This window comes from Scyliorhinus canicula, chromosome 2 (assembly GCF_902713615.1).
Source record: "Scyliorhinus canicula chromosome 2, sScyCan1.1, whole genome shotgun sequence".
Lineage (NCBI taxonomy): Eukaryota > Metazoa > Chordata > Chondrichthyes > Carcharhiniformes > Scyliorhinidae > Scyliorhinus > Scyliorhinus canicula.
In genome coordinates, this window is record NC_052147.1 from 202,125,863 (window position 1) to 202,144,714 (window position 18,852).

Genomic DNA, 18,852 nt, shown 5'->3' on the forward strand with positions numbered 1-18,852 from the left:
ACGTTGCGGGGGGGGGGGGGGGGGGGGGGGGGGGGGGTCGGTGTGCAAACCACGTTCATATGTTTTAGTCCTATCCAAAGCTGGAGGATTATTTGAAGAGGGTTTTTAGGGTAATCTCTAAGGTGGTGCACGTGAAACTTGACCCGGGCCCTCTCGAGGCCATATTCAGGGTGTCGCACCAGCCAGGGTTGAAACGGGTGCGGAGGCAGATGTTGTAGCCTTTGCCTCGTTGATCGCCTGAAGGCGAATCTTGTTGGGGTGGAGGTCAACCTATCCACCCTGTGCCCTGGCGTGGTGGGGCACCTGCTGGAATTCCTAACTCTTGAGAAGTTAAAGTATGAACTGAGGGGAAGGATGGAGGGGTTCTACAATTCATGGGTGTTATTCATTATGCACTTTCGAGAATTGGATGACATCGAACATTAGGGTGGGGGGGGGGGGGGGGGCTGTGTATGTTGATGGTGACTATGGGTGATTCCTGATTACCTTTTAATTTGATGTTTGTGTTGACATGTTGGTTGTTGTTTGGGGGTTGGTGGGAGGATGGGATTGTTGTTGTTGATGAGGGGATTGACATTGTATTTGTTACCATTGATTGTTTGTTGTTGGGTGTAAATTTTGAAGAAAATGTGAAAAGGGGGGAGAATAAAAAAGTATTTTTGAAAAAAAAGAAATACCCTCACTCAACACCTCCCACCATTCCAGAACTTATTGTAACCTTTGAAAGAGCTGACAACACTCTCATTCTCCAGTGCTTCTCTCCCATTGCCCCACTCTGTGGGCTGCTCTTGATTGGTTCCACACATGCCTATCTGGTCGAAGCCAAAGCATCTTCAGCAATTACTTCTTCTCCTGCTCCTACGTCATTACTTCCCATGATCTGCCTTTGACCCCCTCCTACTACTATCCCTTCAAGTCTACAGACTTCAACATGTACACTGATCACTGCCATCTTTATCATGGTTACTGCATAGAAGGAGACTAATCAACACAGCTCTCTGCAAGGGCATTTTAACTAGTTCCACTCCCTTACCCGTTCCTGGAATCCAGTACATTTCACTCTCATGTGTTTCCGTACCAGCCTCCCCGAACAGGCGCCAGAATGTGGCGACTAGGGGCTTTTCACAGTAACTTCATTGAAGCCTACTCGTGAAAATAAACGATTTTCATTTCATCCAATTTCTTTTATAAAGCTTCTCCACTGCTTCCGTCTCCCATTCCATTGTCAGACGGCATTTCCACCATCTTGTTTTCTGTGAGCAAAATTCACCTGCAATTTAAAAGTTGGGAAGACTGAATCCATGGTTTTCTGCTCCTGCTGCAAATTCCATTTCCTTGTCATTATTTCCATCCACCTCCCCCACTTCCCTGTCCCTCCGATTCTGGCCTCTTGTGCTGCGAAGCTTAACATCATAAACTTGGATGTGGAGATGCCGGCGTTGGACTGGGGCGAGCACAGTAAGAAGTCTTACAAAACCAGGTTAAAGTCCAACAGGTTTGTTTCAAATTGCTAGCTTTCGGAGCACTGCTCCTTGCTCAGGAGAATGAAGAGGTGGATTCCAGAAAGATATATATATAGACAAAGTCAAAGGTGCAAGATAATACTTTGAATGTGAATCTTTGCAGGTAATTAAGTCTACAGGTCTAGACGGAGCAACAGGAGAGAGGGATAATCCCAGGTTAAAGAGGTGTGAATTATCACAAGCCAGGACATTTGGTAGGATTTCGCAAGCCCAGGCCAGATGGTGGGGGGGTGAATGTAATGCGACACAAATCCAAGGTCCCGGTTGAGGCCGTACTGTTCTGGCTTGAGACAATTCACACCTCTTTAACCTGTGATTATCCCTCTCTCCAATTGCTCCGCCTGGACCTGAGACTTAATTACCTGCAAAGACTTGCATTCAAAGTATCGTCTTGCATCTTTGCCTTTGTCTGTATATATATTTCTGAAACCCACCTCTTCATTCACCTGAGGAAGGAGCAGTGCTCTGAAAGCTAGTGATTCGAAACAAACCTGTTGGACTTTAACCTGGTGTTGTCAGACTTCTTACTGTGCTCATAAGCTTGTGACAGCAATAAAGTGTGACAGATAGCTTACGTATAATGTACTGACGTTTTCAATTATTAGACAGGGCTCCCATGCAAAATGAGGTAGATCGTACAAAGTTTAATGTAGTAGAACTAAAATGCTGCAGTGAAAGAAATTGTTTGCACGCTAGAGCTTCCATAAAGATGTATATTTTTATTGAGAAAATGTTTCACTATAACACAGTAGAAACACAAAACAAATACAATCCCAAATCCCCCCCCCCAAACATCTGATGGTGACCGTCGCCCTGAAATAGGAAATGAAAGGCTGCCACCTCGAGTCAAACCCTTCTGCTGACCCTATCAGGATGTACTTGACCTTCTCTAAGTACAAAGACTCCATAAGGTCACTCAACCATGACAAAGCACTGGGCCGAACCGGAGTCCGCCACCCAAGCAGAACTCGTCTCCGGGCTATTAACAAGGCAAAGGCAAGAGCACCTGCCTTCGCCCCCATCTGAAGCTCGAGCGAGTCTGAGACCCCAAAAATAATCACTTGCAGACAAGGCTCCAGTTCAATCCCAAGAATCCCTGGCATGCTGTTGAAGAAGGAGACCCAAAAGCTCACAGGTTTAGGACATGACCAGCACATGTGTTTATGATTCGCAGGCCCCGAGAACTGCGCTCGCACTTCCACTCCCACCCATCCACACCCTGGTCAGATGTGCCCTGTGCACCACCTTGAGCTGAATCAAGCTGAGCTTAGCACAGGAGGAGATGGAGTTGACCATGTGAAGAATCTCACGCCACACACCCCTCCATCAAAAACCGGACCCAGCTCTCTTTTCCACTTATTTTTACCTCATCCAACAGAGCTTGCTCTATTGACAAAATCCAACGATAAATATCCCGATATCTTCCCCTCCCCCAACCCAGCCAGCAAAAGGACCTGAAAAAACCTAAATAGATTAGACTTCTGAAGTTGGAATTTCCCCAACAAATCTTCAAAACCGGTGAACTTCCCCTCTATAGACGGGATTTGCCGGGGGTATGGGCGTGAAGACAGCCCCCGCCAGCTGCTGAATTCTCCGGCGCCAGGGTTTTGGCGGGGATGGGAATCGCGCCGGTCGGCGGCCACTGGCAGCGGCCCCTCCGGCGATTCTCCGGCCCGTGATGGGCCGAGCGGCCGCCCATTTTAGGCCAGTCCCGCCGCTGTAAATTGGACCTGTTACTTACTGGCAGGACCTGGCTCTGTGGGCGGCCTCTGGGGGGGGGAGGTGAATCTGGCCCCAGGGGGTGCCCACACGGTGGCCTGGCCCCAGATCGGGGCCCACCAATCCACGGGCCGGCCTGTGCTGTGGGGGCACTCTATCCCTCCGCACCGGCTGCTGTGGATCTCCGCCATGGCCAGTGCGGCGACGAACCCTCCCTGCGCATGCGCTGGGATGACGCCAGCACACACTGGCGCTCCCGCACATGTGCCAGTCGGCGGAGGCCCTACCATGCCAAGCCCATTCCGCGCCAATTGGCGCGGCGCCAACCCCGCCGCCGCCGGCCTAGCCCCTGAAGGTGCAGAGGATTCTGCACCCTCTGGGCGGCCTGACGCCGGAGTGGTTCACGCCACTCCTCGGCGCTGGGACCGCCTGCCAGGTAGGGGAGAATCCCGCCCTATATGTCCCCAAACTGCACCAACCCCTCCCTCCCCCAAGACCCGAACAATGAGTCCAAAACCAGTGGAAAGAAAATGCTGATTTCTGCAGATTGGGGCTAATATTGACATGGCACCCAACCTAAAATATTGTTGAAATGTTTCCATATCCGCAGAGTGGCCACCACCACCGGGCTTAACGTAAACTTTGCGGGGGGGAAGCGGAAGTGGGGCCATAACCAAGGCCTCGAACGAATACGCTTACAAGCCTGCCTCTTTGGCCCCTCATATGAAATCAGGATCTTTAAGCCACCCCTCTACTTTCTCAATATTTGCCGTCCAATAATAAAGTAACAAATTTGGTAGCGCCGATATCGTCCCCTCTGCAGACACTTCCAATGAATCTGTGGAGTTTTGCGCACCCAAATAAAGGAGGAAATCAATTTAAAGAATGAAATGAAAATCGCTTATTGTCACAAGTAGGCTTCAATGTCGTTACTGTGAAAAGCCCCTAGTCGCCACATTACAGTGCCTGTTCGGGGAGGCTGGTACGGGAATTGAACCGTGCTGTTGGCCTGCTTTCAAACCAGCGATTTAGCCCAGTGAGCTAAACCAGCCCCAAGCTAAACCAGCTTTATTCACCTCCACAAAGAAAGATTTGGGAAGGAAAATTGGGTGACACTGAAACCTAGGAAGGGCATTAATTTTTACTGACTGAACCTTGCCTGCCAAGGACAAAGAGAGGTTCTCCCATTTTTTTCAATTTGGATTTAACCCCGTTCAGTAGGCTATAAAATTAAGTTTATGCAGCGAGGCCGAGTGGTGGGCCACCCGAATTTCCCGATAACGAAAGCTAGCTCTGGCCAAGCGAATAGGCAACATCCCCAAATCGGCACCCCCCTCCGGGGAGTTCACCAGAAAATATTTGCTTCTGTCCAGATTCAACCTTTTCCCGAAATGGAGCCAAAACCCATAACTAACTTCATTATCTGCACTACGCTGGAGAGAGGATCCATTATACAACAGCAGATAATCTGCATACAAGGACATTCTATGCTCCCTCCCTCCCTTCTTTATTCCCCTCTACCCCGTTGATGACCTCAATTCTCTGTCCAGAGGCTCAATTGCCAAGGCAAACAATAGGATCGACAATGGGTAACCCTGCCTCATACCTCTATTTAACAAAGTATTCCGAACGCTGGGCATTCGTACGAACACTAGCAGTGGGGGCTCTATATAAAAGATGGATCCAAGATATAAATATAGGCCCAAACCCAAACCTTCCAAGGACCTCAAACAGATACCCCATTCCACCCTCTAAAATACCTCATCAGCGAACATTGAAATAATCACCTCTGGCTCAGGGACTTGAGAGAAATAATATTAAGCAAGCGCTGTATGTTGGCTGAAAGCTGGCTGCCCTTAACAAACCCAGTCTGTTCCTCCAAAATAACCCCGTAGGCAGGACTCCAAGCACATTGCTAAAACTTTCAGCAATAGCTTAGCGTCTGCATTCAATAACGAAATAGGGTGATACGACCTATGTACTGTCATATCCTTATCCTTCTTTAAAATCAAAGAGACTGATGCCTGCGCCAATGCAATTGGCAATACCTCCTAGGACAAGGAATCATTAAACATATTTAACGTCAGTGGGATCAGCTGACCTGCAAATTTCTTGTAAAATTCTATCGGGAATCCGTCCGGGCCTGTATCCTTACCCAACTGCATCAACCCAATGCATTTCATGATCTCCTCTGGGCTGAGTGGGGGCTCCAACTCATGTCTTCTCTCTTAGTCTACAACTGGGATAGACAAGCCATGCAAAAATTCCATCATGGGCAACATATCATCCAGGGTTTCTGACTTAGAAAGTCTGCGACAAAACGCCTCAAAAACCTCATTGACCTTCCATGGGGCTGAGACCAACCTGCCACTAAAGTACTTCAGCTGTACTATCTCCCAGGAGGCAGCTTGCCGCCTCAGTTGGTGCACTAAAAGGCAACTGGCCTTCTCCCCATATTCATAAAATGCCTCCCTCGAGCGTCACAGCAGATGCACTGCCTTGCCCGTTGAGAACACAGCAAAGTCCATCTGTAATTTCTTCCTGCTTGCCAATGACTCTGGTGTCGGGGTAAGCAAGTACTGGCAGTCCATCTGAAGGACGGAATCAAGCAACCTCTGTCTATTGATCCTTTAACTCTTCTCTTACTGTACCCTATAAGAGATTATCTCCCTCTTAATGACCACTGTCTGAGCCTCCGACAACGTGGAAGGCGAGATAGTCTCACTTCTATTAAAATCAATGTACTCCCCAATGGTGGAGGATACCCCCACACACGGAAGCTGGATATGATGTTGTACGCCAGCAACATCACATCCAGCTTCCATGTGGGGCGCTGAGCGGGGCCTCACCCCAACACAAAATCCACAAAATGTGGAGCATGATCTAAAATACCTATTGCCAAATATCCAAGTAAGGAGAAACCTATACCCCCCCCCCCCCCCCCCCCCCCCCCGAATTAGCTGGTGCGAGTCTAGATCGGGAATAGAAGCCAACAAATTGTTGACGAAAGCTGTATCATCCCAGTTCAGTGCATATAAATTAACTAGATCCACCAGAGTACCCACTAACAATCACTACCTCCATTTTGAAAGAGCTTCCAAAAAGATATGATCCATGTATGAATAGAAATATGACCAAAGATCTGTTTGCTACAAGAGTTGGGCTGTATTCTGTAATTTCAGTTGATCTGATCCTCAAATTCACACTTTTTTGAAGAGCGTGTTTTTGTGTTTTTGTTTCCTCCTTCACATGTTTCTCATGTACAGGTTATTAGTACTGCATTGGTACTGTCCTGCAGCATTGTTCTTGCGGGCTCATCATTGATGTTACTGAGTCGGAACAGGCATAATAATGCTTACCAGATACTACAGCGCAACTCTATTTCCAGCAATACTAGTGTGGACCCCAGACTGAAAGAAATCCAACCAACAGCTAAAAATGTAGCACCTGTTGCAGAATTTGCAACTGGAGAAAGTGAAGGTATTTTTTATTTACTTGATACAGCATGGAATGACAGATGTGGCATTTGTTACCTCCTTCCTCCTTAAAACATCTATATGGGCGGCACAGTGGTGCAGTGGTTAGTACTGCTCCCTCGCAGCGCCGAGGACCCGGGTTCGATCCAGGCCGTGTTCATTGTCCGTGTGGAGTTTGCACATTCTCCCCGTGTCTGCGTGGGAGAAATGCTCTCTCATGACTTGGTGATTGTCAAATAATGGGGTCTAAGTTTCACCCATTCGCACATCTTTTTGGTAGAGTTGGAGGTTTTTCACACCCATTTCTGGGAATTCCACTTCAAAGCCACAAGCTCTACAAAAAATATTGTTAACTAGTTTCTTAAATTATATGAATAAGGGCAGTCATTAACCACAGGAAAGATTTGTTGCATTTTAATCACTTCTCAGTGAGATATCTTGAAAGTTTGTTTGCAATTTAATCTCCAGCCAGATATGATGGCTAGTTCCAGGGCCTTGTGATTTTACAAGTATGTTTGTAGGAAAGAAAAGGTCACATGCCTCCTCAAATCCATTTTGTTTCTTGGGCGTGATTCAACGACCCTTTTACGCCTGGTGCAGGGCGCGATTCAACGACCCTTTTACGCCTGGCGCAGGGCAAGATCCAAATCTGAATATTTAAATTAGCCTAATGACTCAGACCTGGACACAGATTCACCCGGGTCTCACAGGCAGATCCTGGGGCACCTCTCCAGGATGCCGTTTAGTGCTGGTTACAACTTGGTCCGTTACAACCAACAACCTGGTTATATAAAAGTCTTTATAAAAGTCTTTCCCTAGGTACGGTGGCACAGTGGTTAGCAGTGCTGCCTCACAGTGCCAGGAACCCGGGTTCAATTTCAGCCTGGGTGACTGTGCGGAGTTTGCACTTTCTCCCCGTGTCTGCATGGGTTTCCTCCGGATGTTCCGGTTTCCTCCCACAGTCCAAAAATGTGCAGGTTAGGTGGATTGGCCATGATCAATTGCCCCTTAGTGTCCAAAGCGAAGCAGGTTAGGTGGGATTATGGAGTTACAGGGATAAGGCGAGGAAGTGAGCCGAGGTCGGGTGCTCTTTCAGCGGGTCGGTTCTGTGGGATGGTTTGATGAGATCTAGAATGGCCACCGTCAGGCCTTCTCTACAATTGGGGCCCCCAATGGCAGAAGCCCACTGAGAGCTATTGGCAAATCAGAGGCCAGCAGTCTTCATACCATGAAAACCAGTGAAAGCGGATATTGATGGCGGCTGTGCACTCAGCAGAGGCCTAGGATTATCGTGAGACCCCAGATCAAGTTGAGGGAAGGTGGGATGGAGGTGTCCCAGGAGAGGGGGAGGTGTTTCGGACGCAATGGCTTGGTTTGGCTTGCAGTGGCCCAGCCCTCTAAAGCTGGATCCCTCGATTGGGCGCAGACTGCCTGACTATGATCGGCCCATACATCACCTCCAGAAGGCCACTGGCAAATTCCAGCAGGGTTTGCTGGGTGACCTTCCAAGGGTGTCGGAGCACCTTGGAGCCGGTGGCTCCCGAGTCCAGCAAAACAAAAATCAATGATTAATTTTGTCACTCTGGGTACTTTGCGACCATCTAAGTTTGGAAACAGCAAGCCCACAGTTCTTTTACAAGAGTGCTGATTCTTAATGCAATAATTAATTAAGTTGACAGCCAACCGACGTACACCGTAATTGCGGTCCCTTCTTCAGATAAATTTTAAATGAGATTCCAACGCCAGTGACAGTCCTGTCAGGCAAAGAATCATGACTCCAAGGCCTCTGGATTTGAACGACAGATGCTTCATTGTACAGAGCAATGCGAGTCCTCCCTCCTGTCCTTGAGAAGAAAAATCCACTTGTGGCTCGACCGGGCCTACTTCAAGACCCTACCCCAGGAGCACCCAGGGAGGAACAGACCACGGGACTCAGCCCAACCTGCCTCAGGAAGCCCCTGCCCATGACCCAGGAAACCCGAAATGGCGGAGACCCCGCGCGAAGACCCGAATGTGCTGCAAGGTATTCCCGTGCCCGCAGAACGCCGTGGTCCCCGACAGCGTCCTGGACCCCGCCAGATGCAACCACCTACCTTCCACAAGGGCTGACGTCTCCCATCGGATCCCGGCACCATCCATCCGCAGCCGCCGAACGAGGAAGCGAGGGAAACGCAGCGGTCTGTAGGTTAGACTGAAGCAATGCGGTTTCAAGACCCCTCTCCCCAGCATACTCCTGGCAAATGTCCAAGTGATCGAAAACCAGCTGGATGAACTTAACGCCAGACTTACCTCTCAGAGGGAAGTAAGAGACTGCTGTGTGCTCTGTTTCACAGAGACATGGCTCACCCCCGCCTCACCGGACTGTGCCATACAACCTGAAGGCTTCTCAATTCACCGGGCGGACCGCACCGCGTCATCAGGCAAAGCGAAGGGTGGAGGGGTTTGCCTCCTCATCAACTCCTCCTGGTGCTTGGATGTGGCGACCCTGGCGACCTACTGCTCCCCGGACCTGGAATATCTGACCGTGAAGAGCCGCCCATACTATCTTCCACGTGAGTTCACTTCAGCCATTATCACAGCGGTCTACATCCCACCCCAGGCAGAAGTGAGGAATTCCACCAGCACATCTCCTGTCCCACCAGGGGCGACAACACTCTTGACCACTGCTACTCAAAAATCAAGGGCGCCTACCGTTCCATCCCCCGACCACAGTTTGGGAAATCAGACCATAAGACGGTGTCCCTTCTCCCGGCATACAAGCAGAAACTCAAGCGGGAGAATCCAGCTAAGAAGGTCGTGCAGTGCTGGTCCGAGGAAACAGAAGAGCTCTTACGTAACTGCTTAGAGACAATGGACTGGTCCATATTTAAGAACTCAGCGACTAACTTAAATGAGTATGCCACCACCGTCACAGACTTCATCAGCAAATGTGTGGATGACTGTGTGCCAAAGAAAGCAATACGTACGTTCCCCAACCGGAAACCATGGCTCAGTCGCGAGATGACCCCCTACTGAAGAACAGATCTGAGGCGTTCAAGTCAGACGACCCTGACCTAAATAAGAAATCCATGTACGACCTCCTCAAAGCCATCCGAGATGCCAAGAGAGAATATAAACCAGGCTAGAGTCACAGACAGACTCTCGGCGGCTGTGGCAAGGACTAAACAACATAACGGGCTACAAACCCCTCCCCGCTGAACTCAATGCATTCTATGCTCGGTTCGAGCAAGTAATCAACAATCCGCTGTCGAATGCCCCAGGAGCCCATAACTCACCCATACCCACCATCACAGCTTCCAAAGTCAGATCGGCCTCCCTGAAAGTGAACCCTCGGACGGGATCCCTGGTCGTGCACTCGGAGTCTGCGCGGACCAGCTGGCAGAGGTGTTCGCGGACATCTTTAATCTGTCCCTACTCTACTCCGAGGTCCCCACCTGCTTCAAGAAGACCACCATCGTACCGGTGTCAAAGAAGAACCAGGCAACGTGCCTCAATGACAACCGTCCGGTGGCCCTGACTTCAGTCATAATGAAGTGCTTCGAGAGGTTGATCATGAAGCGCATCACCTCCATACTCCCGGAACGCCTTGATCCACTACAATTCACATACCGTCGCAACTGGTCCCCTGCAGACGCCATTTCTATGGCCCTACACTCATCCCTAGAGCATCTCGGCAACAAGGACTCCTCCACCAGACTCCTATTTATTAACTACAGCTCCACCTTCAACACCATAATCCTAGCCAAGCTCATATCGAAGCTCCAAAACCTAGGTCTTGGCTCCCCGCTCTGCAACTGGATCCTTGACTTTCTAACCCACAGACCACAATCAGTAAGAATAAATAACAACACCTCCTCCACAATAGTCCTCAATACCGGGGCCCCGCAAGGCTGCGTACTTAGCCCCCTACTCTATTCCCTGTATACACCCGACTGCGTGGCAAAATTTGGTTCCAACTCCATCTACAAGTTTGCGGACGACACGACCATAGTGGGCCGGATCTCTAAGAACGACGAGTCAGAATACGAGTCAGAGTCAGGGAGATAGAGAACCTGGTGGAGTGGTGTAGCGACAACAATCTCTCCCTCAATGCCAGCAAAACTAAAGAGCGGGTCATTGACTTCAGGAAGCAAAATACTGTACACACCCCTGTCAGCATCAACGGGAGGTGGAGATTATCATAGATTATCATAGAATTTACAGTGCAGAAGGAGGCCATTCGGCCCATCGAGAGTGCACCGGCCCTGGGAATGAGCACCCCACCCGAGGTCAACACCTCCTCCCCATCCCCATAACCCAGCAATCCCACCCAACACTAAGGGCAATTTTGGACACTAAGGGCAATTTATCATGGCCAATCCACCTAACCTGCACATCTTTGGACTGTGGGAGGAAACCGGAGCACCCGGAGGAAACCCACGCACACACAGGGAGGATGTGCAGACTCCGCACAGACAGTGACCCAAGCCGGAATCGAACCTGGGACCCTGGAGCTGTGAAGCATTTGTGCTATCCACAATGCTACCGTGCTGCCCCTGAGATGGTTAGCAGTTTCAAATTCCTAGGGGTGCACATCTCCAAAAATCTGACCTGGTCCACCCACGTCGATGCTACCACCGAGAAAGCACAACAGTGCCTATACGTCCTCAGGAAACTAAGGAAATTCGGTATGTCCACATTAACTCTTACCAACTTTTACAGATGCACTATAGAAAGCATCCTATCAGGCTGCATCACAGCCTGGTATGGCAACTGCTCGGCCCAGGGCCGCAAGAAACTTCAGAGAGTCGTGGACACAGCCCAGACCATCACACAAACCTGCCTCCCATCCATTGACTCGATCTACACCTCTCGCTGCCTGGGGAAAGCGGGCAGCATAATCAAAGACCCCTCCCACCCGGCTTACTCACTCTTCCAACTTCTTCCATCGGGCAGGAGATACAGAAGTCTGAGAACACGCACAAATAGACTCAAAAACAGCTTCTTCCCTGCTGTTACCAGACTCCTAAATGACCCTCTTATGGACTGACCTCATTAACACTACACCCTGTATGCTTCATCCGATGCCAGTGTTATGTAGTTACATTGTGTACCTTGTGTTGCCCTATTATGTATTTTCTTTTATTCCCTTTTCTTCCCAAGTACTTAATGATCTGTTGAGCTGCTAGCAGAAAAATACTTTTCACTGTACCTCGGACATGTGACAATAAACTAATCTAATCCAATCTAATCCTTCAACCACTGGTATATGGTGACAACAACCCTTTAAGTTGATGTATGTTGTCGGCAGTCAGCCTTTCTCTCTTCTGAGCAGAGATGCCTGTGTAGCTCTTGATCTTCTCAAGCTGGCTGAAGATGTCAAGAGTACAACGTCGTTTGCTGGCCAGAACATCACAGTCCTGAATCCTTAACTACTAAAGAGTATTCCGACTTTGATTTCACCTGCAAATGTCACTTCTCCTTTTGCGGAGCAAGTTTGCCCGTCATCATTCCAGATCTCAAAAGCCCTCATGATCAATCTATTGCGTTTTCACTGCACCTCCAGTGGAAGTAATACCAGAAAAGGTTCAACTGTCTGTGAGGAGCCTCTACCTCCAACTACGATGATAGTACAGCCGGTGGACACACCAACCATCGGCACTCATAGCAAATTCCAGCCAGTGTGCCAAAACCACAAGGGATGCTGGAATCTGGGAGCATTTACAGGCCATCAAAAACAAACGGTAGAGGTGAGCATGCTACTCAATCATTATCTCGCTACAGGAATGCTCTTCCTCAGCCTCGGTGAACTTCCTGGTGACCTCAACGGAAAAAGAAGTAAAAATATCACTAAGCAGACAAATACCATATTCATCCACTACGATGATAAGTCAAGACAAACAACAGCTATACAAAGAACAATTCGGCCGCCCAAGCCTGCACTGACTATAGTACCTGCCTAAACTAAAACCGTCTGTACTTACGGAGTCCGTATCCTTCCATTCCCATACATTGCCAGAACAACCAGACATGGTTTAGCATCAAGGAATGGAAGAGACAAATTAAACCAGACACAAGTACCAGTCAAACCTCCAAGCCAACAACAAGAACAGGAAACAGCAGACCGTACCACGCTCCCAACAAACAGCAAACAAGATGTGGAAGAATTGTAAGGCCCCCAGACCGTCTGAACCTTTAACTTCAAGTACTTGAAGTGGGGAGATGGGGCAGTGAGAATGTTGTTCATGATGATGCTAATGCTGTAATGGCAAAAATGTTAGAATAACATCAAGGTTGTAACAATAAGGATATTTGCACAAGACTTTAACAATGTAAGTCTTCGAAGTTAAATAAGGAACAAAAAACTAAACGAGCAATCTAGGTTGGTCTACTGAAAAGGAGAAAAAATTTAGATAATGATTATTACATTATATAAAGAGACAAACTAATTCATTAACGAGCTAGAGGAATGACTAAACCTGAGGGCAGAGAATAATAATAATAATCTTTATTGTCATCTTTATTGGGCAGCATGGTAGGACAAGTGGCTAGCACTGTAGCTTTACAGCGCCAGGGTCCCAGGTTCGATTCCCCGCTGGGACACTGTGCGGAGTCTGCACGTTCTCCCCATGTCTGATTGGGTTTCCTCCGGGTGCTCCGGTTTCCTCCCACAGTCCAAAGACGTGCCGGTTAGGTGGATTGGCCATGCTAAATTGCCCTTAGTATCCAAAAAGGTGAGGAGGGTTATTGGGTTACGGGGATAGGGTGGAAGTGAGGGCTTAAGTGGGTCGGTGCAGACTCGATGGGCCGAATGTCCTCCTTCTGCACTGTATGTTCTATGTTAAGTAGACTTACATTAACACTGCAATGAAGTTACTGTGAAAAACCCCAAGTCACCACATTTCGGCGCCTGTTCGGGTACACAGAGGGAGAATTCAGAATGTCCAAATTACCTAACAGCACATTTTTCAGGAATTGTGGGAGGAAACAGGAGCACCCAGAGGAAACCCACGCAGACACAGGAAGAGCGTGCAGACTCCACACAGACAGTGACCCAAGCCGGGAATCGAACCTGGGACCCTGGAGCTGTGAAGCAGCGGTGCTACCCACTGTGCTACTATTTAGCATTCAATTTTACACTAAAAATCTAGCGCCAGGGACCATATAGTTAATTGTAACATCATTAAATAAAGATTTAAGTATTTATTTTAAATTCATTAACTTGTGCTTAAATATCACTCAGCAGGGTGCAGTGCTCTAACTGTGAGACGTGGAAGATCCGTGGAGCTTCTTGCATTCCGGTCGACGGTGTCTGCAGGAAGTGTAACCAATGGCAGCTCCTCGCAGACTGCGTGGTTCAGTTGGAGCAGCAGTTGATACACGTAGGAGCATGCAAGTGGTGGAAAGCGTCATAGATAGGAGTTACAGAGACGTGATCACACCCAAGGTGCAGGCAGACAGATGGGTGACCACTAGAAAGGGCAGGCAGCGAGTGCAGGAATCCTCTGTGGCTGACCCCTCTCTAGCAAGTATACTGTTTTGTATACTGTTGGGGGGGGATAGCCTATCGGGGTAAACAACAGCAGCCAGAAAAGTGGCACCACAACTCTATAGTACGGGGCACAGATAGCCGCTTCTGTGGACATGAAAGTGACTATGGGATGGCATGTTGCCTCCCTGGTGCCAGGGTCAAGGATGTCTCTAAACAAACACAGGACATCCTGAAGGGGGAGGGTGAAGAGCCAGAGGTCGTAGTACACATAGGTACTAAAGACATCAACAAGAAGACCAATGAGGTCCTGCAGAATGAGTTCAGGGAGTTAGGCAGTAAGCTAAGAAGCAGAACCTCCAGGGTAGTAATCTCAGGATTACTCCCTGTGCCACGTGCCAGTGAGGCTAGAAATAGGGATATAGTGCAGCTAAGTACGTGGCTAAATTGGTGGTGTAGGAGGGATGGTTTCAGATTTCTGGACCACTGGGATCTCCTCCGGTCAGGTGGGACCTCTACAAGAAGGACACATTGCATCTAAACTGGAGGGGCACCAATATCCAGGCTGTGAGGTTTGCTCTGGCTGCTGAGGGGGAAAAAGGGGTACGGAAAGTGTGCAACATCGCCATGGTGCCCTGATAGTTGTGCTGCTGGCTGGGAGGGCTTCTGCCAGGGTTGGGGGGAGTAGCAGGGATGGCCAGGAGGTGGACTGTGGAGTTGGGGTGGATGGGCACGGACACCGTTGTCACAGCCTGCCAGACCGCCATGCGGCTGCGCATGCAGCTGACTGCCCACTGTGAACTTAGCGCCATGGGTTGTATGGGTGCCCCCCAGGCCACCCCTCCCAGATACCCTCTGGCCCCAGCCGACCCATCAATGGGATGGGTGCGCTCCAGTGCCATCTTGTTGTTTAGGATGAGTGTGTGTGAGGAATGTGAGGGCTCATACGCGGCTGCAGCTTGTCAGCCTCTCGAGTGCCAATCCCGGCCCCGGCGAATCTGACTCCATTTCCCATTAGAATCGATCGTGTTCCATGTGGTGCTGGTGCTAGCCCCTCAACGGTCGGTGAATTGGTCCAGGTGCGGAGGACATGTGTAAACAGTGGAAGGCGAGTGCAGAATCCAGAACGTCACACCCACCTACCTCATCAAACATCACCTGCCAAACCTGTAGCAGAGTCTGCAGATCCAGGATTGGACTACTCAGCCACTGCAGAACCTACCTGCCCGGATTGGAAGCAAATCATCCTCAATACTGAGGGATTGCCTGAGAGAGAGAGACATATTTGGAACTGCAGCTGAAAATGTGTTTTGATTTGGTTTCTGAATTTGAACATTTGCAGTTAATTATTTTAATTTGTATTACTTGGTTATTTCATTGATCTTGCAACCATTTCTGTCTATGACATAACTGGATTGTATTTTCTCAAAATATATATCTTTTTGTACAGCTAGAAATACATTTTGCAGTTTTTACAGGATTCAACAGTTTGTAGAATTTGATCCACTTTTTTAAGATTGCATTAATGTTATTCTGTTAGGCGGTTTTGAACAATTATGATTTTAAAATTCACTTTTCTCAAATTTTCTGCTGTTATATTTGGTGCTTCTTTGAAAAGACGTGGCATAATAATTTTGGAGGGCTTGCGGTGTAATGGCAAGCACAGTACATATTGGGCTTGAATTTGAGCTTTTAATTCCATATGTAAACATTTTTTTTTATTAACAAACAGTTTTATTGAGGTCGTTTTCAGCATTGTAAACAGTTACAGACATCAACAAAAAGAAAGCAAATAAGGAAAAAATGTGCAAACATCCACGTACAATCAATACTTCAATCGTACCCTACTGCACAGGCCCGCTCCTCTCCCATCGGCACTACCCGCCAATTTATCCCTCCTACTCTACTTAAACATTTTTTTTTATTGGCATTGTTAAGTGTGGAAACGGATGTTTAAGGTATTTCTACTTTACTCACAGAAATCTGTGCATGTCGAATGAAAAATCAAGGCGAATTATGTTGTGGCAACCAGCAAGTTCAGAATAATGATACAAGTATAAATGAGGCATTACTGAGTGGTAAGTTTATTAAACCAATATTGATTGGATATTAAAGCATCCAGTTTTAATAACTTCAATGTTTTGATGGCTAAAAGCAATACGAAAAGTATGATACGTACTGCAATACTTTTATGCATACTAATCTAGAAATCCTTATCTCGTCAAACATTCTGGTATGGTATTTAAGAAGATATTGATAATTTGGCTAAAATGTTTAAAGTTTAAACAGGCTGCATTTCTTGTGGTGCAACTTGTATTTTTGAGTTAAACAATTGGATTTCTTAACTAGGCACTAATGAAATAATAATTTTAAGAGGAGAATCTTTGTTTGCTGCGAGTCTGATATTGTTTTACTTCCCTGAAGTTTACTTCCCTGCAAATGACAAAACTCAAAACAATAAAATGGTAGTTCCTGTATCTACAATACGTTACTTATGATGTATTTTGCAGCAGAACAATGTACAGCCTTGTGCAAAACTGAAAACTGCATGTTGATCCAAGAAGAACAGCTTTTACAGAATACAGATCCACAGTTAGCCAGACACGTGCTGCTGTGCTTGCTTCTCATTATAGGCTTGTTCGCTGTAAGTCTGACGTTTTATATTCAGTTCTTCCTTGACTTCAGTCAAAGAACAAAAAGTATAATTCATTTTTCCCCTGTAGTGTTTTCCTTTTATCTTGCTCACTTTCCCTCCCCTTCTTACCTGAAGATGATGGGGCGGGATTCTCTGAGCTCGCGCTGGGTTGGAGAGATGTTGGAGCTGCGGGTAATTCCCGCCACGTTGCTCTGAAGCCGGGCCGCCAATTCTCCGGCAACCGGAGAATCAGCACCAATTGCGCCCACGTTGTCGCCGCGGCGCCGGTCGGGGGCAGCTGAAATAGGCCCCCGTGGCAATTCTCCGCGGGCGACGGGCCCAACCCCCGGCAAGTCCCACCAGTGTAGTTCGAACCTGGTACCACCTGACAGGAGTTTGGACCCGCGGCCGCTGTGGGCATCTTGGTGTGGGGGGGGGGGGGGGGGGGGGGGGGGGGGGGGGGGGGGGGGGGGGGGGGGGGGGCGAGGGGATCTGACTGGGGAGAGCCTCCACGGGGTCCTGGCCCGCAATCGGGGGCATCTGATCGGCGGGCGGCCTACCTCCTTCCACGCGGCCCGCTGTAAAGTCCCCAACATATTGCTCCGCGCCAATGCGGAGACGGCAACCACACGCATGCACGGGCCCGCGCCAGCCATGCAGGGCCGCCTTTTGACGCCAGAGCAGCGCGCAGCTCTCCGGCACCCTGTGCTAGCCCCCTGAACAGTGGTGAATTGCTGGGCCAGGAGACCCGTTGACGCTTGCGTACACACTCTGGTATATACGTCGGCGTCAACACTTGGCCGGGATTTTGGAGAATCCCGGCTGATGTTCTTAGTTGGTTCAACAATTCTATAACGACTGTTCATCCTCCAGTAGTGCTTCCAAAGAGTCTCTAATTCATGTGAGCCTTGACAGTGAATTTCAGCAGACTGCTGGAGGAGGCAAATGAATAACCAAGAATGGAGCACCTGGCTATGTCTTTCTCCCTGTGCTGCTGCTTGTCACAGCTGAGCAATGGCAGTTGCCATTTTAGTTGATCTATGTATTACTGTGGTAAATGCCTGCCTAGAACATTATCTGTTTTATGTTAGTCATTTCACTGGGCTTGTACTTGCATCAATTGTATAAATAGCTTTTTGATTTGTCTCTGTTTTATTTCATTTTTCAGAATGTGTCCAGTTGTTTGTGGTGGTTGGTTAATCATGAGCCAGGTCGCCTTTACGTTGAGCTGCAGTTCTTCTGTATAATCTTTAATTTTGGTCAGGTTTGTATTTCTGATATGCCAGCTTTATGTGACACTTGTGATATTTCAACAGTAAACATTATCTATTTAGTGATTAATATCAATTGAAATGTAATGGTAAATAATTAATCCAAATTTCTGTTTCCTTTCAGGGTTTTATTTCCTTTGTCATATTTGGACTTGATAAACATTTAATCATTCTTCCATGTAAAAAGAGGTAAATAATTTTATTTCATACATCTGCATAACACCCACTTCTGTCTCTTAAAATAAATGGCAGTGCAGCAGCTCCGGCAGTTTGCATTAGACCAGCAAGCTGAGGGTTTTGATTGACTATCAGTGCAACCTGCATATCTCAGTTACCCACGTACTGACAGTGTTCCTGATGGCAAACTTCAGAGAAAGAGAAGAGAGGGTCAGAGCTTGCCTGATAAGCCTTTTGCTGCGAAGGAGTTTAGCCAGTTTGTGATCACGTAATGTAATTAGTTGCAGTCATGATGTTCACAGTATATTCTTTTCCTGTCATTGTGACTGAAGATATGCCAACCTGGCTGACCAGTGGTAACAGTGAAAGATGTCAACGGGAAATTTTAAAATGTTTTTTTGTGATACTAGAGAATTTCCACATCAAAAAGCTTTAAAGTCCTGCAGCTGCCATTGATGTTCAGACTATCTACCTACCTAGCTGTATCTACCTACTTGGCTGTATCTACCTACCCGGCTGTATCTACCTACCCGGCTGTATCTACCTACCCGGCTGTATCTACCTACCCGGCTGTATCTACCTA

The 18,852-nt window shown here is 48.1% G+C and overlaps 1 protein-coding gene across 4 annotated transcripts in view; it reads left to right on the top strand.

The window, feature by feature from the left end:
- Positions 1-18,852, top strand: part of gpr155a (G protein-coupled receptor 155a) — a 102,297-nt gene that overhangs the window by 71,567 nt on the left and 11,878 nt on the right. For all 4 annotated transcript variants that reach the window (XM_038789376.1, XM_038789379.1, XM_038789377.1 and 1 more), the window contains exons 10-14: positions 6,509-6,722; positions 16,166-16,264; positions 16,697-16,830; positions 17,990-18,085; positions 18,217-18,281. In XM_038789376.1, coding sequence (XP_038645304.1) covers positions 6,509-6,722; positions 16,166-16,264; positions 16,697-16,830; positions 17,990-18,085; positions 18,217-18,281 — 608 coding nt within the window. The remainder of the gene's footprint in view (positions 1-6,508; positions 6,723-16,165; positions 16,265-16,696; positions 16,831-17,989; positions 18,086-18,216; positions 18,282-18,852) is intronic.